Source organism: Chlorocebus sabaeus, chromosome 2 (assembly GCF_047675955.1).
Source record: "Chlorocebus sabaeus isolate Y175 chromosome 2, mChlSab1.0.hap1, whole genome shotgun sequence".
Classification (NCBI taxonomy): domain Eukaryota; kingdom Metazoa; phylum Chordata; class Mammalia; order Primates; family Cercopithecidae; genus Chlorocebus; species Chlorocebus sabaeus.
This window is the reverse complement of record NC_132905.1, coordinates 20,966,534-20,991,996: the sequence shown is the minus strand read 5'-3', so window position 1 is coordinate 20,991,996 and position 25,463 is coordinate 20,966,534. Positions and strand designations below refer to the sequence as shown.

The following is a 25,463-nucleotide window of genomic DNA, read 5'->3' as shown; positions in this document are numbered from 1 at the left end:
ACTGACATCATGAGGAAGGGGGTATCCTCCGGTTGGGAATCCTCTAGTAGCTGTATCATTATTTTCTATTAAAGCCCCTAGGACACAGGAATTTTTTCCCATTCTGATATGAATCTCTCATGGAAAATAAAAGTTATTTTTAACTATGAGCCTTAGGCTATAAACTCATTCTCCCCAAAGAGTTAGGATCAAGCAAAATCAAAGAAGTTAGAGGAAGGAGAGAAGAACACATCCTGGAGTGACTCGGCCACACCTGCAGACCATGTGTCCTGCCCCACAACTGTCCTCTGAATGCTCTTCTGGGACCTCTTCCCTCTCCCTCTTACCTATGCCCCTTTTTATGTAGTTCCTCCTACATGCTCATCCCACCATGTCTTCATTCAACCTGCTCCTAAGGAAACTTGACTTTATGATAGTAAGAGCTTTCCAACTAGCTAAGGTTGATTCATCAATTCAGTGTACTACTCCAAATACTTCAATCCAGAGTTCATTAGGTTGAAGGCATCATGCTAACCCCCACAGCAGACATATGAAGAGCTGTGTCTGCAAAGCCTTTAAAAATGCTCCACAAACTCCCCTGCCTTCTTCCATTATAGAATGGGGCCAGAGTGAGCACCCCAGGTTCAAAACCTAAAAAGCAGGTTTCAGGCCTTGCCCCAACCCTCAGTTTTTGTGCAGCCTTGGGTTGGTCCTCTAAACCATCTAAGATCCAGCTTCCTATCTACAAAAGCATCACAGGACTTGTTAAGAGCAAGAAAATACTGTGTAAAGCATTCTCTAAAAAGAGTCACTGCAATTAGGGCAAACAATTTCACCTTTTCTTATAACTCAAAGTTATCCATAAAATAATCAGTTATTGTACTGGGAGTCCACATCTATTTTTTCTCCTCCTGACATTATCATTGTCATGACTGCCACTACATCTTCAGCAAAGCAATAAGGTGGGACCTCTAGGGTCTTCCAAGGGGAAGAGCATGCTTGGCCCTCATACCTAGCAGCTGCCGCTACTGAGTTGATTGAGGTTTCATCACTGCTTTTTACATTTATACCTCCTAATTCAACACTGGGGGTTACAAATGTAGCAACAGTTAACTAACACAGGGTCCAAACTGTCATTTCAATTTGAATTTCTCAAGTCGTCCTAATCCAGGAGTCACATGCTGTCAACTCTCTGCACCGTTCTCACTGTATTATCAAAAGCTTTCATAAATATAAAAGAATAGATTACAGGTTGATTTCTTCTAAAGAACCACTAAAGTAAACCAATCTCCCTCCTCTTCTCTAGTAATGAGGTCATCACTGCCTTTATTTATCAGCACTGCAAGCATGCCTCCCTGAAACAACCTTCTCCCTCCTTCTAAATCTTCTGAGCTTAGAAATCAAATAAAAACTTGCTAGAACTGTAGGTAAAATAAGAGCTGCTGGCCACTGAAGGAGAGACTAAGGGCTCTCCTCAGGAGGAAAAAATAAGAACTTTGTGTGTTTAACATCTCTTTGGTGGCTCAGAGGCTCTTTAGCTTCTTTCTAGGTTCCACGCAGTGCATTAGAAGGCAAGTCTTTAAATCGCAGGGTTCTGTATTAGAAAGGACTTTTTACACAGTGTCTGGTATATAGTTACCATTACCTATTTCTATCTAGGACCTCACCTGGGGCCCACCCACAAGTGTTGATGCGTATCTTCATGTGTAATACACAACAGCAATGAGACCACGGGCATTCCACTCTTATTTGGTACACAGAGCAAATTCCTATTTAAGCACGATCATCATTTCCACACTATTTATTCACCATTTTATATATGTTACTTCACGTCATGCTCACAACCATCTAATGAGATAGGTACTATTATTCTCATTTGCTAGGCACTATTATTTCCATAAAGAAATTTAAGGCTCAGAGAGGTTAACTGATTTTCCCAAGGATATAGAGAGAGTAAGCAGGACGATTAAGAATTCCAACCAGTCTGACTTCAGAGCCCATCTTGATAGGGATGAAAATATCTCCAACGATCGCTATAAGTTCAAGTAACATTATAAATGTTTCCTAATGAACAGAAGTGAACTCTAAAATCCACCCATCAAATTGAAATTTATCACGACTCATGTGTGAGTTAACAATTCTCCAAAAGGCAATAATATTATAACCACCAGTGCTACTATCCCTCACCAGGTATTTAACATGCAGCCTTTCCAATCTTCATAACCCCCTGCCAGACTGGTAGAAGTATTCCCACTGACAGTGGGGAATCTAGGCTCAAAAAATCACAGTAATTTGCCCAAGGTCGCAGACTCAGTAAGTGGCAAGAGCTGGGATTTTAATTCAGGTCTCTCTGACTCCAATGCCTCTTCTCTTTCCAACATGTTGAGTGACCCAAGACGAAATATATTTAAGGACAAACTAGTCTTCAACAATATAGTCAATCTTCACAATTCAGAAGACTCTTCTGAATCTTTTGCAGCTTTGAAACTGAGACAATGCTGGTCTAGAAATCAACACAGCTGGGTGGAAACCAGGTTTGTCCAGTTAATAGTTGTGTGACTGAGTATGTTGCATAATCTCACTAAGACTGTATTTCTTTATAGTAATGCAATTTCACAGGGTCTTTATGAGGATTAAATGGGATAATGTGTGACATACGTGCAGGTATCAAGGTCTATGGCACACAGAGAGTACTTTAAGTATTCTTTAATTATTATTTTTCTTTAGAAAATGAAAATATGAATTGGGATTTCTGAATGACAGATTTAAGATAAACCAGCTACTACTACACAAGACAGAACACAGAATCTTCTATTCAAGATTAAAATCGCTGAAAGTATCCTAGAAATCACTGATTATTCATTTACTCACTAACATTAAGTGAGCACCAACTATGCGTAGGAATGGCACTGGGCATGTGGGATCAGCAGGGAAAAGGACAAAATATGAATGATTATGGAGCACAGATTCCAGTAGAAAAGAGTCAGAAAAATAAACACAAAGATAAACAAGAAGACCATTTCAGATAGTTAAGTGTTATGGTTGGAGACAGCAAAGCTCCCTCTTATTTGGCTGAGAAGAAAACTGATCTCTAGACCAGAGAAGGGACTTGACTGACCAAAGACCCCACCCAGGATTAATGGTATGTCTTTGTTCCCTAGACCAGCGATTCTCAAATTTTCACTTCTATCAGAATTACCTGAAAGGGTTTTGAAACACAAATTTCTGGGTCCCACATCAGAGATTTTTTTTTTTTTTTTTTTTTTTTTTTTTTTTGAGACGGAGTCTCGCTCTGTCGCCCAGGCTGGGGTGCAGTGGCCGGATGTCGGCTCACTGCAAGCTCCGCCTCCCGGGTTCATGCCATTCTCCTACCTCAGCCTCCCGAGTAGCTGGGACTACAGGCGCCCGCCACCTCGCCCGGCTAGTTTTTTGTATTTTTTAGTAGAGACAGGGTTTCACTGTGTTAGCCAGGATGGTCTCGATCTCCTGACCTCGTGATCCACCCGTCTCGGCCTCCCAAAGTGCTGGGATTACAGGCTTGAGCCACCACGCCCGGCCCAGAGTTTTTTATTCAGTGGATCTGCTATGGAGCCCAAAACTTTGCATTTCTGAAAAGTTCCCAGGTGATGCTGACACTGATGGTCAAGGGACACTTTGAGAACCATTGTCATTGAGGAACACAACCACATCAGAAAGTAGTGGGGCAGAAAGAGCACAGGACAAGTACCCTAACCCCTCTCCTCCTGCCATACCATCTCCTACCAATGCCAAACTCCATCACTAAACTCAGTCAGGAATCAGAGCGCAAAAAAGTCGAGGTCATGTAGCCTCCTGGAACCCAGAGCAGTACAGAGAAGGGCTCCATTAACACAATTCCCTCCCTTTGCCCCTTTCCACATTAAAGCTTCAAAACCTCACTGAGGCTTCCCACTAGTCCTAGTCCCCAAGTGCCTCAGCATCCCTTGTGAGTTCTCTTAACCTCAACCCCACCACATGAATAGTCCCTTTATTAAAGTCTCTTGACACACGGGAGTTGAATTCTGTTTTCTGTTAAGATTCAGAGAGATACAACACCAGATCCCAGACAGTTCCACTAGTAGTGATAATTTTCGAAACTGACAAACAGCTCTTCTATTTCTTCCTAAAGTAACAGCTATAAAATGCGGGTCAAATATCAGATAACCTTTTTTGCTACACAAATATAAATCCTATATGCAATCTGCAAGCCCCTGCACAGCCTGTGCAGCAAGATCACTCTAAACAGAGTTTGTGGGCCTGGGATGAGCATTAGAGTGACCAACTCATCCTGATTTGTCTCAAACATTCCTACATTTTCAATAAGCATTGAAAGTCCTATGTCTAGGAACCATCTCCATCCTGCGCATATGAGGACAACTGGTCACCCCAGCCATGCACTCATGCTTTCTTGCATTAATGTCACCTCCACTGAACTTCCAGCAATAGCACTATCACCAAGGATGGCTAGTATTTATGGAGCACTTTCCATGAGCCTGGCTCCTTGCTAAGCATTTTACATACCTCACCTCATTAATTTCTCACAACCATCCTACAAGCAAGTTACTACTATTAGCCTCATTTCACAGATGATAAAATCGAGGCTCAAAGGGTTTAAGTAGCTTGTTCAGGTCACACATACAGCTTATAAATTAGCACAGCCTTGACTTGAGCCCACAGTCTGAGATCAGAGCCTGCAGTCTTTTTTTTTTTTTTTTTTTTTTTTTTTTTGAGATGGAGTTTCACTCTTGTTGCCCAGGCTGGAATGCAATTGCACAGTCTCTGCTCACTGCAACCTCCACCTCCTGGGTTCAAGGGATTTTCCTGCCTCAGCCTCCTGAGTAGGTGGGATTACAGGCATGCGCCACCACGCCCAGCTAATTTTGTATTTTTAGTAGAGATGGGGTTTCTCCATGTTGGTCATGGCTGCTCTCGCACTCCCGACCTCAGGTGATCCTCCCGAGAGCCTGCACTCTTAACCACCACGTGGTTCATGATAGAGCAGATGGACTCACCTGCCCCAGATCTGATTCCGTAAGGAAGGAAGATTCAGCCAAGAACTACCAAAAGGGCATGTTAGAAACCAAGCACAGTTTCACAGAGTGGAAACTGAAAGGGGATCTACATGTTCTTTATTTTAAGGCACACAATGAAAAAGTCAATGGCAAGGTATTTGGTGCCTTTGGAAAATCAGACAGAAAATTATGCAGGCCCTTGTATCTCAGAATTAGAGATTCTTGCAGCAAAGTCTGTGACATTCAACATCTGATGCATCCCACAAATGCAGAAGCAGTCCCATCCTTGGCTTCAACCTCTTATTTGTAAAACTGGAGTAATGATCACCTTTCTTAAATTCACAAGGTGGATGTGCTGTGGAGAAAGTAAACTCAACTAACTGTCCAGCCAGAAGTGTTTTCCTAAACTGCTGCGCTTGCTGGAGCCCCAGAGGTCCAAAGTCCATAGTGTGGGATGAACCCTGGGGTTTGGCATATGGCACCTTCAGGTGCTCGGTCCCCAGTGTGGAATCAGGGGCAGCTATATCTAGGGGCTCAACCTCTGTTCCAGGACAGGTGAGGGTCCTCCCCTCAGAATTGCCCCCTTGTATGACTGGGATAGTTGAGACTCATTTGTAGGGGAAGATGGAGCTTCTTTCTGGGAAAGACAGTCTCTCTCTCCCATACCTCTTATTCCCATAAAAATCTTCTAACATTCAACATCACGTGGTGATTCAGAATCTGGCCTCTGAATGAGACGACCACAGTGTGATTGTGGCCAAGTCCTCGAACCTCCATGAAACCAATTATCTTATCTGATACATGGGATTGCTGTGTCTGCCTCCTGGGATCATTATGAGAATTAAATGAAGTCTTAGAATTTCCCTCAAAGACATGATCATTGAAAATTCTGAAAAAAAAAAGGCTTTCCACCCAGGAATTTCAAACAGGATCTAATTTTCTCCGTAAGTATGAATTTTGCACAGCACATGACATAAAGTAAGCCAGACAGAGAGAGCATAAAGTAATAGCCAAGAACACAGAATCTAGCCTTGAATTCTTCTGGCTCAAGTCAAGTTCCAACACTGACTAGCTGTGTGACCTTGGGCTTGCTACTTAACCACTCTGTTCCTCAGTTTTGATGATCATTGTACCTACATCGTAACAGTGTGATGGAAACTCAAGGAGTGATAATTAGTAAAACCCTTGAAAAGTATCTGGCTCATTACAAGTATTTAAAGCATGTAATAATGTTAGTGTTTCCTATTTGGTAGTCATTTCATCTCCTGCATTTATTCCTCTGATTTTCAGTTTGGATCCTTCATACTCAGCAGACCCTGCTGCAACTGTGATTTTCATAACTTTTGAATCTGGTCCCTACTACTATCGCCCATCACCCATCATTTCACCAAATGATTTTTCCCCTTCTTGAATTTTCTGCTTTTCATTCCAACTTGAGCCAAATACTCTTCTCCTCTGTATACTCTTTTGGGTTTAGAAACCTTCCTCCCAGGAAAGTGAAAATCCCTGCTGTCATACTCTAATCTGGACTGTTCTAATGGAGTCGCTGTTTGAAATGAACAATCCTTGAAGCAGGTTGCTTTATCTTGTAGACCTGGGGATTTCACAACTTATTCCTTTTGAACAAACAAACCATGAGTAATGTCATATAACAAAACTGATCCGTTGGGAAAATATATTTTTGATATATTTAATCTTTAGCAAAGATATCCAATGATTTGATTTTCAGAACATAAATAAAAATCCTAAAGTCAGAGGCCTAGAACTTTAGTCTTTAAGAAACATAGAAATCATCTGGTCATTTCACAGATGGAAAAATGATGCCCAAGTTCACAGCACCTCTAAACATTGAAAAGATTACGCAACATTATTCTTGAGTCAAATGTGCCTTTCTGAGGCCTCAGGCAAACCTAAGGCCAAAGGCTGTCCTATGAAAGAATCTCTGCTGTTTCTCTGGGGAGCGAGAAAGTCTCCCCCGTGGAGGTGCCAGGAAAGAGGAGAAGGATGTGTGAAAAGGGGATAGAACTGATGGCTAAGAAGGTCCCCTCCACTGGGCCCCATGCACTCCTGTTCAAATGTCTCCCTGTGTCTGTGATAAAGTTCTCTATTTCCCTTCTTCTGCATGATGCAAGGGTGTTAAGATTCCCCAGAGAAATCCTTTACAAACTCTGAAATAAGGCCTTCCGTATAGAAAATAAATTCTAAATTTCTCTTGAATGACAAAAGAAAACTGCACATATATTTGAAATTCCTATTATCTGTACCTTATTAATAAATCTTAAATTTCAAGAACATCACTTGGAGCTGTGACTGTGCCACTGCACTCCAGCCTCGCAACAGAGCAAGACCCTGGGCTCTGACTATGCCACTGCACTCCAGCCTGCCAAGAGAGCGAGAGCCCGGGCTCTGACTGTGCCACTGCACTCCAGCCTGGCAAGAGAGCGAGAGCCCGGGCTCTGACTGTGCCACTGCACTCCAGCCTGGCAACAGAGCGAGACTCTGAGCTATGATTGTGCTGCTGCTGTGAACAGACATCACTTTTTAAAGGAATAATTGAAATGCACAAATACTACAAAGAGAAGTGCAATTAACACCTAGGTTCTTCTCCATCAAGAATTATCAACCAATTTTAACAAATTTTCTGAATGTTCTCCTTTTCAAAAGCAACAGAGTATTACAGACAAAGCCAAAATGCCCTTTATCCACCACCCTAGTTCCATTTTTCCCATACCTCTTCTAAAGAGTGTAGCCTTCCATTCTGCTTTCAATGCTGACATAAACTTACATAGTTTGATTATTAATACCTGTTTGATTGATGTATCCATTAAATTGACTCTGTTTTCTTTCTGCAGAGGAACATGTGGACTTGTAGATGCTGACTTTGGTTCATGTACCAGAAAATCCTGATATTTGTAAATTAGTCCTTAAGTAGATGCCCAGATTGTTAATATAAGATCATCCAAGATGCTGATATAGAAGGGAAGTGACATAGCAAAAACTAGGATGCTTCTATGTACAAGCAGGATTCTGCTAGTTTGAAGAGGTCACTAGCACCTCATTAGTAAACCATGAGGCCAGAAAAAGCCAGCCCAAGATATACTACATATGCTTCAACCCTGTGTAGTCACCGCGCTCCCATAATATCCTGTATTTTTGGCTAAAGAAATCAAAAATGTATAGAAGTTTGGAAGCACATCCAAGGTCCTTACCAGATAATCTGTAACCCAACTGCAATGACGCCATTGGTGTCAGAAGTGGGACAGACACAAAAAACCCACCACAATGGCCACATTTTGGATAGGGATCAGAATATCAAAGTAGGACACAACGAGTAAAGCATGCCTAAAACATGAGAATTTGGGGGGAAGGAGCTGAGTCTAGTGGAATTTACTCATGTTTCTTCTCCCTTCATCCATCTGGACCTGATATATAGTGAAAGATGGCTGGCACACAGGCAGTTAGCACAAGGCAAAATTCCTGGAACCTTTTGTGTGAGCCAAAGCAGTGGCTAGAACTAAAGATCTCCAGAAAAGCCGAAACCCCAAAAGGAGGAAATGTCTGAAGTTTCAGCCAAAAATCTATGGATCACAAAAGGATGCTCTCAAATTAGACATCTGAAAAGGTAACCTGGAATGGGAAAGATACAAAAGACCCCTAGAATCCCAGGTAGAACAGGTGGTCAGCAGCTTTCCAGGCACAAATGATAACTGCTGAGGTTTTGGAAGTGTGAGGAAATGGGAATGGAATGAAGAAATGCTTCAGTGCTCATCAAGCCAACTCTCAGGCGGAACAACTGCAATACAGAGAGATTTACACAAAGAAATTTAAATATATGCTAAACGTTTCACGTGTGGGAAGAGGAAAAGATAATAAGGATAAGAAATCTGACTTCATCAACCTTCAATAAAAAGGTGACCCATCAGGAGCCTGGCCCCAAGTGACAGGTTTAAACTTAAAAAATTCCATTTTAAAATATGTGTATACTTTCTAAAGGCAGCAGTAACTTTGAAATTTGTTCAAATTCATTGCACTTTTCCACCAAAAATGGTGTTCAGAGGGTCAACTCTCAGAAATATTTTTCTACTTGGAACTTTCTGTTTTTCTTCCAAGAAGAAAATCTAAAGAACTTCATTGAGATGGAAAATTCACCTTGGTAAGTATACTCAGAAAAAGTTTATAAAACTTCTGCTAAAGCAAGGGTGTTGTGGTACCTGGATTTGGTTGGGTGTTTGCACGATTAAGCTGAGCATCTCAAAAGTTGAAAACTGTGTATTTCCTCTTTTCCAGAAAGTTCCATTGCTCCTTAGTAAACCTAATAAAAATGACCTCAAAACTGCAACTGAAGTGTTAGACAGCTGGCCTCTACTTCATCCCAGACAATTTTGTTTAGGAGAAGATAACCACCCTGAACTGGAGCCAGCTGAGATACAGGGAGGAAGCTGACTTTGTGCCTGGCTTCTTTAAGGCTAGAAGCTCTGGGAAAATAACTAATCATTCCTGACACCCACCCTGCAACTCTAATTTGAGACCATTTAGAATCTTGGCTTAAAGTTGTGGTTTCTGAGCTGAAAGTCACTCCCCCATTCCAACACACACACTTTCTATTTAAAAAGGTGAAAAAATAATGCAAAAGGTTAAGAGATGGTAAATGGACAGTCTTAGGCAGAGGAAAGATTCACTGACAAAGAAAAATGTAACAGTCAAAACATCCAAAGCTCTGGATCTGGAAAGAGAAGAAGGACTGGACACTGAAATGCCTTTGAACTCAAAGCTAGGACAGAAGAGCAGAACAAGTTCCTTGACCCAGGCCTGCTAGGTACATTTGTGCAGGTTCCACACCACAACAGGCAGCAGCCATGACCTAGACATGGTACCCCCACCTCCCTCACACCAGGAGGAGAGCCCGGCACCCAACCTTGCACAGCCAGATGTAGTAAGGCTGAAGGGGACAGGTAATAAAAGGGAAACTGCTCAAAAACCCAACTCCCTGAAAGTGGAGGCCAAACACTTCCCCAAGGCAGATGAAGGGTGAACTCAAGGTGTCTTAGAGCCCTCCTTCCTAGGGTCACCTTGTAGAAATGACTCAAAAGGGCTTAGGGTTGGGACCATCATACATTGGTGCCTCTCCTGCCAAAATACAGATACTGCCTAGACAAGAACAATGCGGATCTTTGGCATCACCACCACCCCCGAATCAAACAGTTAAGCTGTAAAAAACAGTAAATTCTTGAAGCACATCTCCACCAGAAGTCCAAAGTCTGGTCATCCCATTCAGATTTTGACAAAACATCCTTCCTTCACTGCAGGATCTCCTGGGGCCCCAAACACAGTTACCTTGAAAAGAATATTGTGACAGTCTCTTCTGATGACTACTGCCACAACAACCAAAACCAAGAGTTCAGGCATGACATGTTTCAATCCATATAATAACGTACATGTTTACATCAGACTTTTTAATTGCTATAACTTATATTCTCTATGTTAGTTTTATGAAGCCCATTTTTAAACCTCTGGAAATGGGTTAGAAAGGTCTAAAATAAGCGCTAATTTTAAAAACTGGGATATGTAAATGTAATAAAAATATTAAATTTCAGCTAAATTATATCATAGCCCTAATATATTGGTGTTGTTTATAAATTGGCTTTTGTGGAACCTAGATACTAGTGGAAAAATTTTAGTCTTACAAAAACACAATCGTACTTCAGTCTTGGGGGTAAAGGTTGAAAAGTTTTCTGATGGATCTTCAGATTAATTCACTTTTACTTTCTGACATACCTAATTAACTTTTATAAAATTTAAACTAAATCCCTTCTGAGATACTACATCTCTCTACTCTAAGGCCTTTAAAGAGTGAAAACCTGACACTGAACTGACACTAGTGCCACCCAAAACAAAAAGAATTAAAAGACCTGAACACACTTCAAAGGTTATATTTGTATCTTTTTCCAAGAAACAAGGTTTCCTACACTTGTGTGTGACTTCAGGTTCCTGTGGTGGGCAGCTCCTGAAATGGATCCCAATGACCCCCACTGCCTGGTATTCATCCTGTGACGGTTAATCCTATGTGGTCACTCAGCTGGGCTAACAGATGCCCAGATAGCTGGTAAAATATTATTTCTGGGTATGTCTGTGAGGGCGTTTCTGGAAGAGATCAGCATTTGCACTGGTCAACTGAGTAAAGTAGATGGCCCTCCCCAATGCAGGTGGGCATCCTCCAATCCACTGGGGGCCCGAATAGAACAAAAAAGTAGGGGAGGGCAAATCTCCTCTCTTGGCTTGAGCTGGGACATCTATCCTCTCCTTCCCTTGGGCATCAGTACTCCTGGTTCTTGGGTGTTCGGACTCAAGTCAGAGCCTGCACCATCAACCCCCAAATTCTCAGGCCTTCAGACTTCCATCATCAACTTTCCTGGGACTCCAGTTTGCAAACCGTGGGACTTCTCAACCTCTAAACCTGCATAAGTCAATTCCTATAAGAAATCTCAGTCAATCAACTCTCTCTCTCTCTCTCCCCCCCCCCCCCGCCCCTGCTTCCTCCCTCTCCGTTTCCCTCTATATATATATACACGAGAGGGAGAGAGAGGAAGGGGGGGCGGGGAGAGAAAGAGAGAGATTGAGATTTCTCATATATATAGAGAGAGAGAAGGGGAGAGGGAGGGAGATATATAAATATACACACACACACACACACATACATATACACACACATACACACACACACACACATATATACATATTTTTTTTTAGACAGAGTTTCAGTCATGTCTCCTGGGCAGGAATGCAATGGCACAGGCTCGGCTCACTGCAAATTCCCCCTCCCAGGTTCAAGCGATTCTCCTGCCTCAGCCTCCCAAGTAGCTGGGATTACAGGCATGCACCATCATGCTCGGCTAATTCTGCATTTTTAGTAGAGATGGGGTTTTACCATGTTGGCCAGGCTGGTCTCGAACCCCTAACCTCAGGGGATCCGCCCGCCTCAGCCTCCCAAAGTGCAGGAATTACAGGCGTGAGCCACCACGCCCGGCCAATGTATAATATACATTTAAAATGTGATATACAATATATGTGCCCTGTTATATATTCTAATATATAGTCTATCGGTTCTGTTTCTCTGCAGAACTCTAAGACAACTTCCTTGTGCAATTCCTTTCCCTTGAGTATGAGCTGAACCTAGTGACTTGCTTCTGACAGAATATGACAAAGTGATGTGACATCACTTCCCAAATTAGGTTACAAAGGATTGTGACTTCTGTCTTCCTCACACTCGCTCCAGCCCTCTCACTTGCTCACTCTGACAAAGTCAGCTGCAACGTTGTGAGCTGTCCGATGAAGTGGACAAGTGTGTTTACACGTGTGGCAAGTGCCTGTGTGGCACAGAACTGAGCGTGGCCTCTAGCAAACAACTCATGAGAGATAGAGGTCCTCAAGCCAAGAGCCCGTGAGTAAGTGAACCCTGCCAACAGTCATGTGAGTGAACCTAGAAGCAGACCCTTTTCCATTCAAGCTGAACTAACTGCAGCCTGTGAGGGGCCCTGAGCCACAGGACCCAAGCCACACAGATTCCTGAGCCAAAGAAATAGGGAGACGATAAAGCCACTGCATTGGGGGAGTAACTTGTTATTATCAGACAATTAATATAGCTCCTTTAGAACAGGACTGGGCTTGCTTTTCCTTTTCAGAAAGTTGGTGTCCAAGAAAGAAACATGGACAGCTGGGACCTGACCCTAGACCTGACACTGGACCCAGGCACTTGGAGGCCAATTCCAAGATGCTAAAGCAAAAAAGACACGGTGACATCAACTTCTCAGCAACACTCAATTTAAACATATAGTGTGGCAATGTGGCAAAATTATTTTTAATTAGATTAATGAGTTATCCTATTCAAACTAACTTTATGAAATCAAAGAGAGAAACAATCATAAATGCATGCTGTTTAGAACCTCTTTCTTTTCTGTCCCTAATGCCACCAGCCGTCCCCATTGTACCCTGCTGTATGCCAGTGTTCAAAGAAAATACCAAAAATCTGCACCCAGATTCTGATGTCCCCACGACAAAGGGATCAGGGCTCTTTAAATAATAACTACTATTATAATAACATAATAAATAATAACAAACCAACACGTGGGTCTGAAAATCCTTGTTGTCACTGGAAAATAAGGACTCTCTCAAGGAGGCCTGGAGGTAGTAAATAAGAACCTGGTTTGAAGGAGCTCCCAATAGCCACACTGACCACTTAAGCAGCACACGCACAAAAGCATAATTATAGTCAATCAGAGGAAGTCAAGACCACCCAAGGCCACTAGTATTTGTGATGATCCAACATGAAGCAATGTTTTTAAAACTCCAGCTTGCCGATGTGAACCCATTCATTCATGCTCAGTTACAAAGAGAAATGCGTGATCCCTGAGGGATGACTACATAATCACCCACCATGAGGTCAGGGAGGACCAAGAGAAATGAGTTTATGGTCTTGTGCAGGCTTCTAGAATCAACAGGATAAAAGGGGGAGTAAAGCAAAATGAGGGGTGGTTTGAGAAGAAACAGGTTACCAAGGTCCTGGGAAGCAGGAGTTGGAACATAACTGTGGGATATGTAGTCAGCAGCACTGCATTCTTCCAGGGAAGAGGATAAGCTCCATGACGCCTAGAAAGTTAGAAGTTTGCAAACTATTTTTTTTTTTTAGACGGAGTCTCACTCTTTCGCCCAGGCAGAAGTACAGGGGCATGATCTCAGCTCCCTGCAACTTCTGTCTCCTGGGTTCAAGTGAGTCTCATCCGTAAGCCACCCAAGTAGCTGGGATTATAGGCACACACCACCACACCGGCTAATTTTTGTATTTGTAGTAGAGCCGGCATTTCGTCACGTTGGACAGGCTGGTCTCGAACTCCTGGCCTCAAGTGATCCATGCACCTTGGCCCCCCAAAGTGCTGGGATTATAGGCATGAGCCACCACTCACCCAGCCGTGGTTTGCAAACATCTTTTAAGAGCAGCACTTGAAGAACTATTAGTGTGAAGTTCCTCCTGGGTGTTGATGGAAGCCCCCTACAAAGGCAGAGACAAAGCTGGTGCAGAGTTGTTTTCTCCTCTGTTCATCCTGGTAGGAAACCAATGGTGGAAAAAAAAAAAAAAAAAAGTTGCATCTGCTCCTGATCCAAGGCGCTTCTACTCTTCTGTTAAATCTCTACATCCTTAGCTTAATGAGAAAAGAAATGAATGAATGATCTCTTCTCTCCCCCACAAATCCCTACCCTACCAAAATACTCAGGGTAAAAGTTATTCGTGTCTTTAACTTTAATAGACATTGCCAAATTAGCACTCAGAAAGGCTGTTTCAATTTTTGCTACTCAAAAATGAACAAAGCTACCTAATTGCTCAGGTCCTTGTCAAGACTTGATAGTCTCAAACTTTTGCATTTTTGCCAAATTGATGAAGGGGAAAAAATGCTACTTCACAGATTTAATTCACAATCTAAAGAGTCTTTAAAAGGGTGAGAGATAATGATTTGCAAATTGCTAATACAACAAACTATTTTGGAAACTAGCAAGAGCTAAGTCATAGTAATGCCATTTCCTTGCTGCCTGTTTTCCGCCACGGACCAGGCTTGACAATTTACAGGAATTATGTCCAGCTCTTGCAGCAATGAGGCATCGGTAGTCCCATTTTACAGATGTAGAAAAAAAGATTCGGAGCACTGAAGTAACTCATCAAGGCCACATCACAAGTGCATTAGGGAGCTGAGATGTACACATTAGTCTAACTTCGCAAAGGCCCGTGGTCAAATAAAAGTTTTAACAGCTTTAGTCCGTAAGATTTCATCCATCATCAGGGTACAATTCTATACCTTTTAGCAAATGTAGAGTTACACAACCATCACCACCTTCCAGTTTCCAAGTCAAGGAAGTTAGAGGTTTGCAAACATCTCTTGAGAGCGGCACATCAACTGTTCTCTCAGGCTCGCTTCCTATAAACCCCTGCTCCATGCCTAGCCCTAGGCAACCACTGGTCTGCTGTCTGTCTCCATAGATCTGCCTTATCTGTGCATCTCATAAAATATGCAGTCTGTTACATCCAGCTTCTTTTGCTTAGCATAATGTTCTCGAGGCCCATCCATGGTGTAGCCTCTATCAGCCGTTCATTCCTTTTTATTCCTAGTCGTATTCCCTCGGAGGGATTCGCCGGTTGATGGACATCTGGATTGTTTTCAGGTTTCGGCTTCTGTGAATAATGCTGCTACAAACATTCATGTTTGTGTCTTTCTGTGGACATATGCTTTCATTTCTGTTGGGCAGATTCCTAGAAGTGGAATTGCTGGATTTTATGGGGAGTGTCTGTTTAACTTTTTAAAGAAACTGCCAAACTGTTTACCAAAGTGGCTCCACCATTTTTTATTCCCTCCATCATCAAACAAAAATTGTCAACTGAATATCCAAGAAATGTGAGACTTTGCATGTCTTCCACTTATGCTGCAGGGGATGTGTTTGTGTGTCACACGCACTTTAGCAGCCTGGCTTCAGTGTGAGAAAAAATTCAATCTGCCACACTGTGGGTCTGCTTCAATTTCCAGGTGACTTACCAGTCTGAAGGTGGATCTGATGAGGCTTCTGCGCAGCCCTTCCTTGTGGATATACCTAGGAAGGGCGAACTGAAATAATGCTCACATTTGGAGATAAAACAGGCCCTAATGGCCCAGGCGAGGTGGCTCACACCGGTAATCTCAGCAATTTGGGAAGCCGAGGTGGGCGGATCACAAGATTAAGAGATCGACACCATCGTGACCAACATGGTGAAACCCTGTCTCTACAATAAATACAAAAATTAGCTGGGCGTGGTGGTGTGCACCTGTGGTCCCTGCTATTCGAGAGGCTGAGGCAGGAGAATTGCTTGAACCCAAGAAATGGAGGTTGCAGTGAGCCGAGATCAAGCCACTGCACTCCAGCCCGGCAATAGAGCAGCGAGACTCCGTCTAAAACAATAAAAAAAAAAAATTTTTTTTTAATTAAAAAAAAAAAAAACACAGGCCCTAATGATCACCAGGCCTCACTGACACCTCAATCTTTCCCTGTTCCGCTTTATTGACACATCAATTCCCATGTTTTTATGGTTGACTTCCGCTAGGTCCCTTTGGAATGTATTTCTAGAATCCTCACTGGGTCCCTCTGTATCCTCTTTAGCACCTGCAACTCTTACCAATAGATAAAAAATAAATGGCATTATCCTGCTCATTTCTGCCTCTCACTGGCAAATAAAAGTGTCCAGCAGGACCATATCAAATGCTGAAACCCACGACCCCAACCGGTCACCCTAACCCACCTGGACACAGACTATTGATGAACCCCTGTCCCTGCGGCTGTATCTGATTGTTGTTCATCCACTGAAAATATATGTCTTTCTTCCTCTCCACACTAATCTGAATCCATTCTGTAAGATTTCATGAGACACACTCACTAACTGCTTTCTAGTATCTATGTGGTATTGCCTCCTGGACCCAATTCTGTAATGTGTTTACAAATGCTATTATACTTGTCCGACATGGTTTGTTCTCAATAATCTCATAGCTTGTTAATTTATTTATTGGAATGCCATGGCCCTTGTTTGTTTTCTTATTCTTTGCTTTTTTATCAAGTGCACAAAGTATCTTTGTCCCCCATAGCCCCAGAGTGCTGTGCACTTGATTTCCAGGTTAGGGAAGAGCAGAGGACAGAGCACAAAAGCAAGGAAGCCTGTACACGGGAGAGTGTAGGAAGAGAAACAGAACGCGTCCAAATATTGTGTCCTGCCACAATATGTAACCATTTGTGGTTTATCAACACTTCCAAGTCAGAGGGTAAAATATGCCTAAAAGTCAACATTCCCTATTTAAACCCTTGAATGGCCAGATATACTAGTGTCATCTGTCAGCAAATTTCATTGGCAATCTCTCTGTAAAAGCAGGTGCAGGGAATCAAGTCCCTAAAAAGAAGAAAAGGAAGAAAACTGGGTGGGTGTGGTGGCTCATGCCTGTAATCCCAGCACTTTGGGAGGCCGAGGTGGGCAGATCACCTGAGGTCAGGAGACCAGCCTGGCTAATATGGTGAAACCCCTGTCTCTAATAAAAATACAAAATTTAGTCAGGTATGACGGCACATTCTTGTAATCCCAGCTACTTGGGAGGCTGAGGCAGGAGAATCACTTGAACCCAGGAGGCAGAGGTTGCAGTGAGCCAAGACTGCACCACTGCACTCCAGCCTGGGCGACAGAGTGAGACTCCATCTCAAAAAAAAGAAAAAAAAGGAAACTAAAAATCATCACCAAACCCAGCCATCTCATGGCCAGTTCCCTACTTTGCATATGACTGATGCCCCACCCCCCGGGCCTGTGCGCATACACCTGTGCTGAGGTCCATAACAGACAAGGCTCCTCTTGGGACAAAGTGCCTATTATGTACCAGGCAATCTTCCATTCACTCTGCATATAACATCTTACTTGGTTGCCACAAAGTCCAGCGAGACAGCTCTAATTATCCTCGCTTTACAAACGAGAAGCTGGGGATCTGAGAAGGTAAATGACTTGCCCAAGCTGGCATAGGTAGAAAGAAGCAGAGGAGGATTCAAACTGAGGACTTCAGACGCCAAAGCTCACACTCTTTTCTCTAAACCAGGCTGCCTGCTGAGTTAAATTCCCCTGCGCCCACCCTCCCCCACATTATAGCTGCCATGAGACTCTACCGTCTCTTCACCATCATCAATAAATATTTATCAAGGACCACTACCTATACAGAATTGCTCTTGTTTCCACAGCAACACACTGTCACGGAGTCAGGGGAGTATCCCGTGCTTGAAAGAGTGATGCTGTCATGTCCTCTGATCATGGCTTTGAAAGGTGACAGCTACACTACTACACGGAACACTGTCTCAGCTGGCAGCCTGACGCCTGCAAGAGCTGTGCTGAGGACAAGCAAGAAGAAATTAAGTAGAGTAGAAAGAGAGTGGGTTGTAACCCAAGAAGATGGTCTGTTTTTACTATGTGTTTGCAATTGTTGCTGGAACAGAATTTAAGCCAGGTTTGCACATTAATTGTTCTTTTATTAGGAAACAAATCAAGCAATCCATGACAGAAAGTAAAATTCAACTGTACGGCTAACAGTTCCCCAGAGGTATACAGCAGTGATTATCAAGTTAAATGACTACATTGCTAACAATTGCAATTGCAAGTCAGTCCCCTATAAGATCCATTTTTGCTCTCAATATGTGGATTTTGAAATTCACTGGTAAATGAACTAATTATCCCCTTATTCATTTAACTGACTCTCTCTCTTCCCCCATCCCAAATCATGTTTTGCCACATTGTTAAGAGGCTGTTTTTAAATGTTTTTTGTTTGTTTGATTTTTACTATCATTCCTTCCAAAAACTTGTCGTGGCTCAAGAAATATGTCTTAGAGTAAGGAAAAAGGAAATTTCCTTTTGATGACAAGCTTCCGCCCCTGACTTTGGACACTGAGACCAACATGTTACAGCAAAACATATTAGCCCAACTATGTTATGGATGTAACCTTACAAATTGAAATTACTTTCGAGATTGGGAATTTTCAGATCAAAAGAACATGGAAAACACACTGCTTAGTCTTAAAATGTATTTATCCAAACTTGCCAAAAGTTTTAAATAATATACTTTAAAGGAAATCAAGGTATTGTCATATTTATACTAGATTTGAAATTCTAACAATTTCTGAATTTAGGAATAAAATAAGAATATAAGTCCATTTTTAAGTCAACATTTACAGTATTCTTGTTTTGGCAGATACAGATGTTCATGAGGAACCCTGGGAAAAAAAAATCTAATTTAGATGGTCGAGTTGCCGTTAAACTGGAAAGGAGAGGACAGATATATACAGAAAATCCCCATTTCTACAAATGCGTGAGGCTTAGAATGCACCAGTTCTCCAATACAAGCTAATCCTATTCGTTTAAGGAGCCTCTGGCACAAAGGCAGCCACTTGCTAAATATATGCTATATAGTAGGTGTGCAGAAGCCAGCCTGCTCAGGTAGACCCAAAAGAAACACAGGATGCCTTAACAGATTTCTTCCCAAACCATATTCCAGGATTTCTTTTCTTTCTCCTGCGTTCTAAAGAGCAAACAAAGAAAAGGTGCTCGCTCCTCACACTTCTCTAAATGTTTTAACAAAAGGCTGCTGAATAAACACATTACTCATTTAAAAATTGAAAAGAAGTTCTATTCCTGATATGAAAGCAACCAGATTTGCATTTTAATAGTTGTGGGCGAGCGCCACCTGGCGGGAGCATCCGGAACGGGCGGCGTTCAGCACTGGACAGCCTCCCGAGCCGGTACGGGTTTTACCGCTTACTACCCAAGAACGATTTGAGACCCGTGATGGAATATTTTGATCCTGTTTCTGCCGCGGGAACGTGAGTGGTATTAATGTGTGGTTGGCCTGTCATGCATTAGAGGATATAAAATCTGAGTCACGAATCATGCCTGGGTGTCCAGGACTGCCCCGGGCATCCTCCCTAGCACCCCTCCCTCCCTAGCACACCTAACACACACTCCAAAATGAGGAAAACGAGAATTGTGCACCATCTTTAGAATGATGCTGTGGCTGTCCCTCTTCTCTCACTTGCTAATCCAACCTTTCAGCTTCACACACCTCTAAAGGAGTGTCTTCGTCACCCAACTTCCCAGCCAGGGAAACAGGCTGTCCCTTCACAGAAGTCGCCTATTCCTCTTCCATTTTAGTACCAAGCAAGGAAGGCTCTAACGCATTTCCAACGGAATGTCCCTCCAGCGGCCCTTAACCTCAGACGCAGCCTGTGCAAACACGCTGTACTTCCGCACAGGTTCGTTCTTTTTCTCTTTCTTCCTTTCCTTCTTTCGATGAGATAATAAATGGGCACAGCTGTTGCTTAGCGATCCAAAACGAGCCTGTTCCTGCGTGCCACGGGCTGATCTCAGCCTGTCCCCGTGATCCCAGCCACCTCAGCCCGGCGTAGTTACACCAAAAGCAATCGGTGCTAAGAAACTTTAAGGTGATTTTGAACTTGGAAGTACACCTGCAGCACTCCCTCCCTTCTCTTCTTCCCTCTGCCGCTACTCTTGGCGCGGGGGGCGGGGGGTTGGGGTTGGAAGCTGCCTGCGGTGGGGCTTGGTGATATTTAAGACCCTGGACTGTGATGCCCTCCAGCACCCGCCAACGTGCCTTTAGGAGCACGGCAGGGCACTCCCCACCCCGCTCCCCCTACTCTGGGGAACTACTTCTGCTCACCTCCTTCCCGTGGCCAAACCCAAATATGAGTCCCCGAACTTTCCAGGAGCAGACGCGCACACGGGTCAAATCCACTCCCCTCCAAGGGCCTTAACACGGGCGCTCAGCTACCTCGGAGAAAAGCCAGCGGGTAGGGCGGAGGCATTGCTCTCGGTCATCAACGCAAACATCCCCACGGGTGCCTTCAGCGGCTTGATTAGGGGAGCAGCGTGTTCAGAGCAAATGTGGAGTTTCCTGTATCTCCAAGGAGAAAAGAAAAGCCGCCGCCCCGGCAGCCTCGGCCTGCTGGGGACCTGTCCTCCCCACTAAAAGCGCGCGCTGCCCGGGAGGGAACGCTCCACCCTGGGCGTCGGTGCCGCTCCTCATCTCGCCGCCCCAAACACTCAAGTGGCAGATTCCGACAAGTGGGAGGCAGCAAGTGGAAATATTCGCAACAACCGCGGAAAGTTACTCCAGCCCGGGGGACTGGCAGGAAAGTGAAGCTGCGAACTTCGCCAAACGCGGGCTGCCGAGAGACGCGAGGGACCAGGCTGGCTGGCCGGGGCGCGCGGGGACACGGCTTCCCGCGTCTGCAGGCTGAGACCCGGGTTCCGGTCATGGGGATCCGCGCCCCCGCGAGCCCGCGCAACTTTCTCCTCCCAGGGCCCCGCGGCTCGGAGCCCGCGCGCATCCGGGAGGGAGCGGGGAGCCCAGGGGAGCCGAGCGGGCGCACTCACCTGCGGCGCTCTGAGCCCGGGCGCCGGGCAGCGGCGGCAGCTGCAGCCTCAGGAGCAGGCTGAGGGCGAGCGCAGCGAGGCTCGCCATCCGGGCGGCGGCGGGCGGCTCAGCCCCTTCCCGCGGGGGCCCGGGCTGGGGCCGGGACTGGGGCGGGCGCGGGGCGGCCCCGCATCGCCCGTGCGGCCGCTGGCTGTGAGCGCGGCTGGCTCCGCTCGGGCTCCCGGAGCCGGCGCCGCTGCGCTCCAAGCAGAGGCGCGGCGCGAACTGAGGCGGGAGGCTGGGCGGGGGCGGGACGCGGGGGGCGGGGGGCGGTGTCCCCCGAGTCCTAACGCCGCCGCCGCCGTCGCCGCCGCCGCCACCCGCCCGGGCGCTCCGCCTCGGCCGTGCACACACCCTCGCGCGCACGCCCGCGCCTGGCATACGCCCGCGGCTGGCACACGCGGACTCCCCCGCACACCCTCTCCGGGGCCGAACAGCTCGGGCCGCTGGCACAGTCACGCGCGTCCACACATCACCCCCGCACCCGCACGCCCGGCAGGGTCCTTGCCTCTTCGCCCCGCGCGGTGCCGCGCAGCCAAGCATCGTCTGCCCTGTGGGGGCGCAGGTACGGGGGCGGTGCGGGGAGGAGGGAGCGGGAGCAGCCGTTTGAACTCGGGTTGGGGAACAGGTGAATGAGGGTTCGGTGGCGAGAGGAGGGAGGGAGGGAGGGAGCAGCCCTCACAACTCAAGATAAGGGGCCAGGTGAATTGGCGAAAGCGGGTGGGGGCGTCTGCCCAAAGCTGGGGCAGGCGGCTGCTGGCCAGGGTCTCGGGCACACCCTGAGATGAGAATTTCATCTAAGAGCGCGCGCGCGCACACACACACAACCCACTCACACTCTTTTGGGCGCATCGCTGACCGCGCCACAACTGCCGCCCCCCCTCAGTTAGCCGCCCACCCCATCTTCTTGTTCACCCACATTTCTCTTGTCCCCACCACCACGCGGAAGGGGGCGCAGACGGGGCATGAGACATCTCCCCCACCCCCCGCAATTTTTCTCTGGCAGCCTTCCCTTTCCTTTTCTAGGGAGACAGAACCATGTAGCTTTTTCCCTTGTCTTCTCGGTCTTAACAAAGACCTGGTTGGGGCTGAAAGCCTAAAACCACAGATCAGCGCTGGCGCTGTCCCTCGCAGCCCGCAGCCCACAGCCCACAGCCCGCAGCCCGCAGCCCGCAGCCCACAGCCTGGCTCGCTGCTGTCCTGGGAGACAGCTGGTACCTGAGTCTTGGCTGGGGGTCTGAGATGTAAGAGCCAGGGGCAGGGACACCCAGAAATGCTTACGGAATTCACACTTTGGGAACACTTTGCTACCTGGCCAAAGCCCTCCTTCTTCTGTGTCAGCCCGGCCGCCTACCCCCATCCTTGCTGGGGTGCCAGGGACCCCGGAGACTGTAGGGGAATTGTGAAAATCAAGCATGGCAGGGTTTCCAAAAGTGGGGAGTCCCAGGCTCTGGACCCAAGTTGCCACGGCAGAGAACACAGGGCCTCACTCTGTCAGTCCCCAGCCCCCACTAGGTAGAGTGGAACAGTTCCCTTGAATGGAAACCCAATTACTCTTCCTACCCAACACTTACAATCCCAGGCAAATTCTTCCACCCCTCTCTGGACCCCGACTCCCACCACCACCACTATGACCATGACCACTTTCAAAAGCTGAAGTGCTTGGACTAGCCTGTTGGACCAACCAGTGCCTCCCACACTTGCCTGGTCAAAGAACTACCAGGAAATTTTCTCCAAGTCCTGCTTCCCAGACCCCTGCTGGGGAGAGTGGAATTCGGCAGGCCTGTCGGGGGTGGCCTGGGAGTTGAACCTTTTACAAGTTGCCTTGGAGATGAATAATTCTACCAATATTTATGGTGCACTTAATTGTGTGCCTTACTCTGTGCTGTTCTCTGGGGACACCACAATGCATAGCCCTTGGGGAGAATTGGAATGGAAAGATCCCTTCTGCTGAGAGCTGAGCGGCCAGCTGTTTGCTCCCTCACTCACTCACTCGAACCCTGCCTTGGGCAGACAGCAGTTAGGAAGCCTCGGAGCAGAAGCCTGGCCCAAGACCGCCACAAGCAACCCCAGTCATGGCTGATCCCAGGGGATGACCCAGGTGGGGAGGAGATTTCTAAGCCACTAAGGAGCTTGGCGTCACACTTGTAACTTGCCGCGACTTTCCTGGACTCCTGCCAATTCATCCCCTCTCTCAAGCTTTCTGGAAAACTATAAAATAGCAGTTAAGCATCCTCAGAGCACACGCCCTTTGGTGCCCCCTTGCACCCCTGCTTTAGGGATGCGATATCACTGCAGGCAAATCCCCCAGGTCTGAATGGGGTTCATGTGGCCCCGAGGGAAAAAATAAAGATAAAAAATTTAAAATATTAAAAAAAAAAAAAAAAAAAAAAACATTTCAGTGGTCACTGAGCTAGTGGAGTGGGACCTGATCCCGCACCAGGACTTACCTGCCCAGGTGCACCATGGTCATGAACTGTGACCCTCTGTGCTTTCTGAACCTCCCTCCACCCGGAGAAACTGCCCCCTCTCCTTCAGTAGCACGTGCTGCCACCTGCTGCCCGACCAGGCTCTGGCACCCATAGCACCGCCAGGCTTTTGCACCGGCCAGTCCCTCTGCCTGGAAGCCCTGCACTGCATCACCTCCCTGGGAAACTCACACTGGCCCTTAGGACTTCTCTTTGGAACTTTGGCCAGCGGGCCCTTCCTGCTCAAGCCATGTTCCCCAGCGCAGGTCACTGTGATGGTGCTTTTTACATTGTGGGAATGTTGTTTGTCTCCTCTTCATCTGTTCTACAAGACTTGAGTTGCCAAAGGGAACCTGGACACTTACCACAGGGCTGCTAGGAGATGAGGGTTTGGGGGTGGAGAGAGAGGGCTGGCACAGGGCTAAAGATGCCTTACACAAAGCTTCCAGCTAGCTGGCTTCTCAAGGGAGGAAACTCATGGAAAGTTATAGCATTGTCTCCCACCCTTCTGCACAGGGAGCCCTCTTTCCTGTCTGACCCCATCAGCCCAGGGAGCTGGGACATGACCACAGATTTGCTTGGCTCGGGGCTGTGCCCAGCATCGCATCAGTGCTGAAGGAAGGAGGCAGGGTGAGCTTTGTAAGAGATGGCATTCTGCCCTACAAACTCTCTTAGTTATGCTCAGTCAGTAGGCCTCTTATCTTCAGACTCCGTCCTTAACCCCATGAAACCTTTGGCAAGACCTCTCTGTGCGTCAGTTTCCATATCTGCCTAGTGGCTTCCCTTTCAGCTCTGGCAGGAACCAAGATAGGAGTGTCCAGACATTTCAGCTACAGATCTCTCTGTCAAGCAGTTTTAGGGGGAACCTGAAACTTGGGGCATCCTTTCAACAAGTACACTGGCCTTTTGATGTGTGTCAGCGATCTCAGGGCTGTGGTTTGCAGCCTAAACAATAGACAATGGTCATTGCCATCATGTAGCTTACAATCTGTAAACAGAAAGCGGTAACGACCCCAGAGCTGGTCCCCATCTCCCCAGCCCTGCCTCACCCCCAGTGGTCAGCCCTCCAGTGGGGAGCACAGCAACGGGGGAAGACACCTGCTGAGGCCACGTGCCTTACTAATGAGATCTCTCAACCATGTATCTAGTAGAGTGTATTCTATGTTTAAAGTATCAAATAAAGTCCAGTGATGAAAGTCCAGTGATGTAGCTATTGTTTGATCCCCATCTTACACGTGAGAACACTGCGCCTCAAGAAGGGCAGTGTCCATGTAGGAAGGCGGGAAGGGTCACTTCCTGTGCTGGCAGTGGCTGCTCCATTGGAGCCTCTGTCTTCTTGCTGTGGCACTGATAGCCACTAACCGTTTAAACTTAAAATTGAGAATTTCAGTGCTTGGCCACACCACATTTCAAGTACTCAGTAGCCACAGGTGGCCAGTGGCTGCTGTATCAGACGGTGTAGATACAGAACATTTCCAACATCATGGAGAATTCTATTAGTGCTGCTCTAACACAGAGGTCACCAAACCTCTGCCACATCTGGCCCACTGCCTATTTTTTTTAAATAAAGTTTTATTGTGCCACATCCATGCTTATTCATTTACATACTGCCTATGGCTGCTTTCTGCAGAAAGTTCTACTGGACAGCACTGCTCTAGAACAGAGGTTAGCAAACTCCACCCATGGGCCAAATCTGGACCACTGTCTGTTTTCATAAAGTTTTATTGAAACACAAACCCATGTCTTCATTTACATATTGCCTGTGGCCGCTCTCTGAACTGTAGCAGCAGAGGTGAGTGATTGTGACAAAGATCGTCTGGCCCACAAAGCTTAAAATATTTACCGTCTTGCCCTTTATAGAAAGTTTGCCAACCCTTTCTTTAGAGAAATCTTACAGCACAATTTGACAATTATTGATCTAAAACTCATTCTCAGAGTGTGGTTTCTGGACCAATAGCATCAGCCTCACC

The 25,463-nt window shown here is 46.0% G+C and overlaps 1 protein-coding gene across 15 annotated transcripts in view; it reads right to left on the bottom strand.

Annotated features, from left to right (window-relative positions):
- PTPRT (protein tyrosine phosphatase receptor type T) overlaps positions 1–21,150 on the bottom strand; it is a 1,114,373-nt gene extending 1,093,223 nt beyond the window's left edge. For all 15 annotated transcript variants that reach the window (XM_008017080.3, XM_037983051.2, XM_037983053.2 and 12 more), the window contains exon 1: positions 20,986–21,150. In XM_008017080.3, coding sequence (XP_008015271.3) covers positions 20,986–21,073 — 88 coding nt within the window. In that variant the 5' untranslated portion in view covers positions 21,074–21,150. The remainder of the gene's footprint in view (positions 1–20,985) is intronic.
- Positions 21,151–25,463: the final 4,313 nt, after the last annotated feature.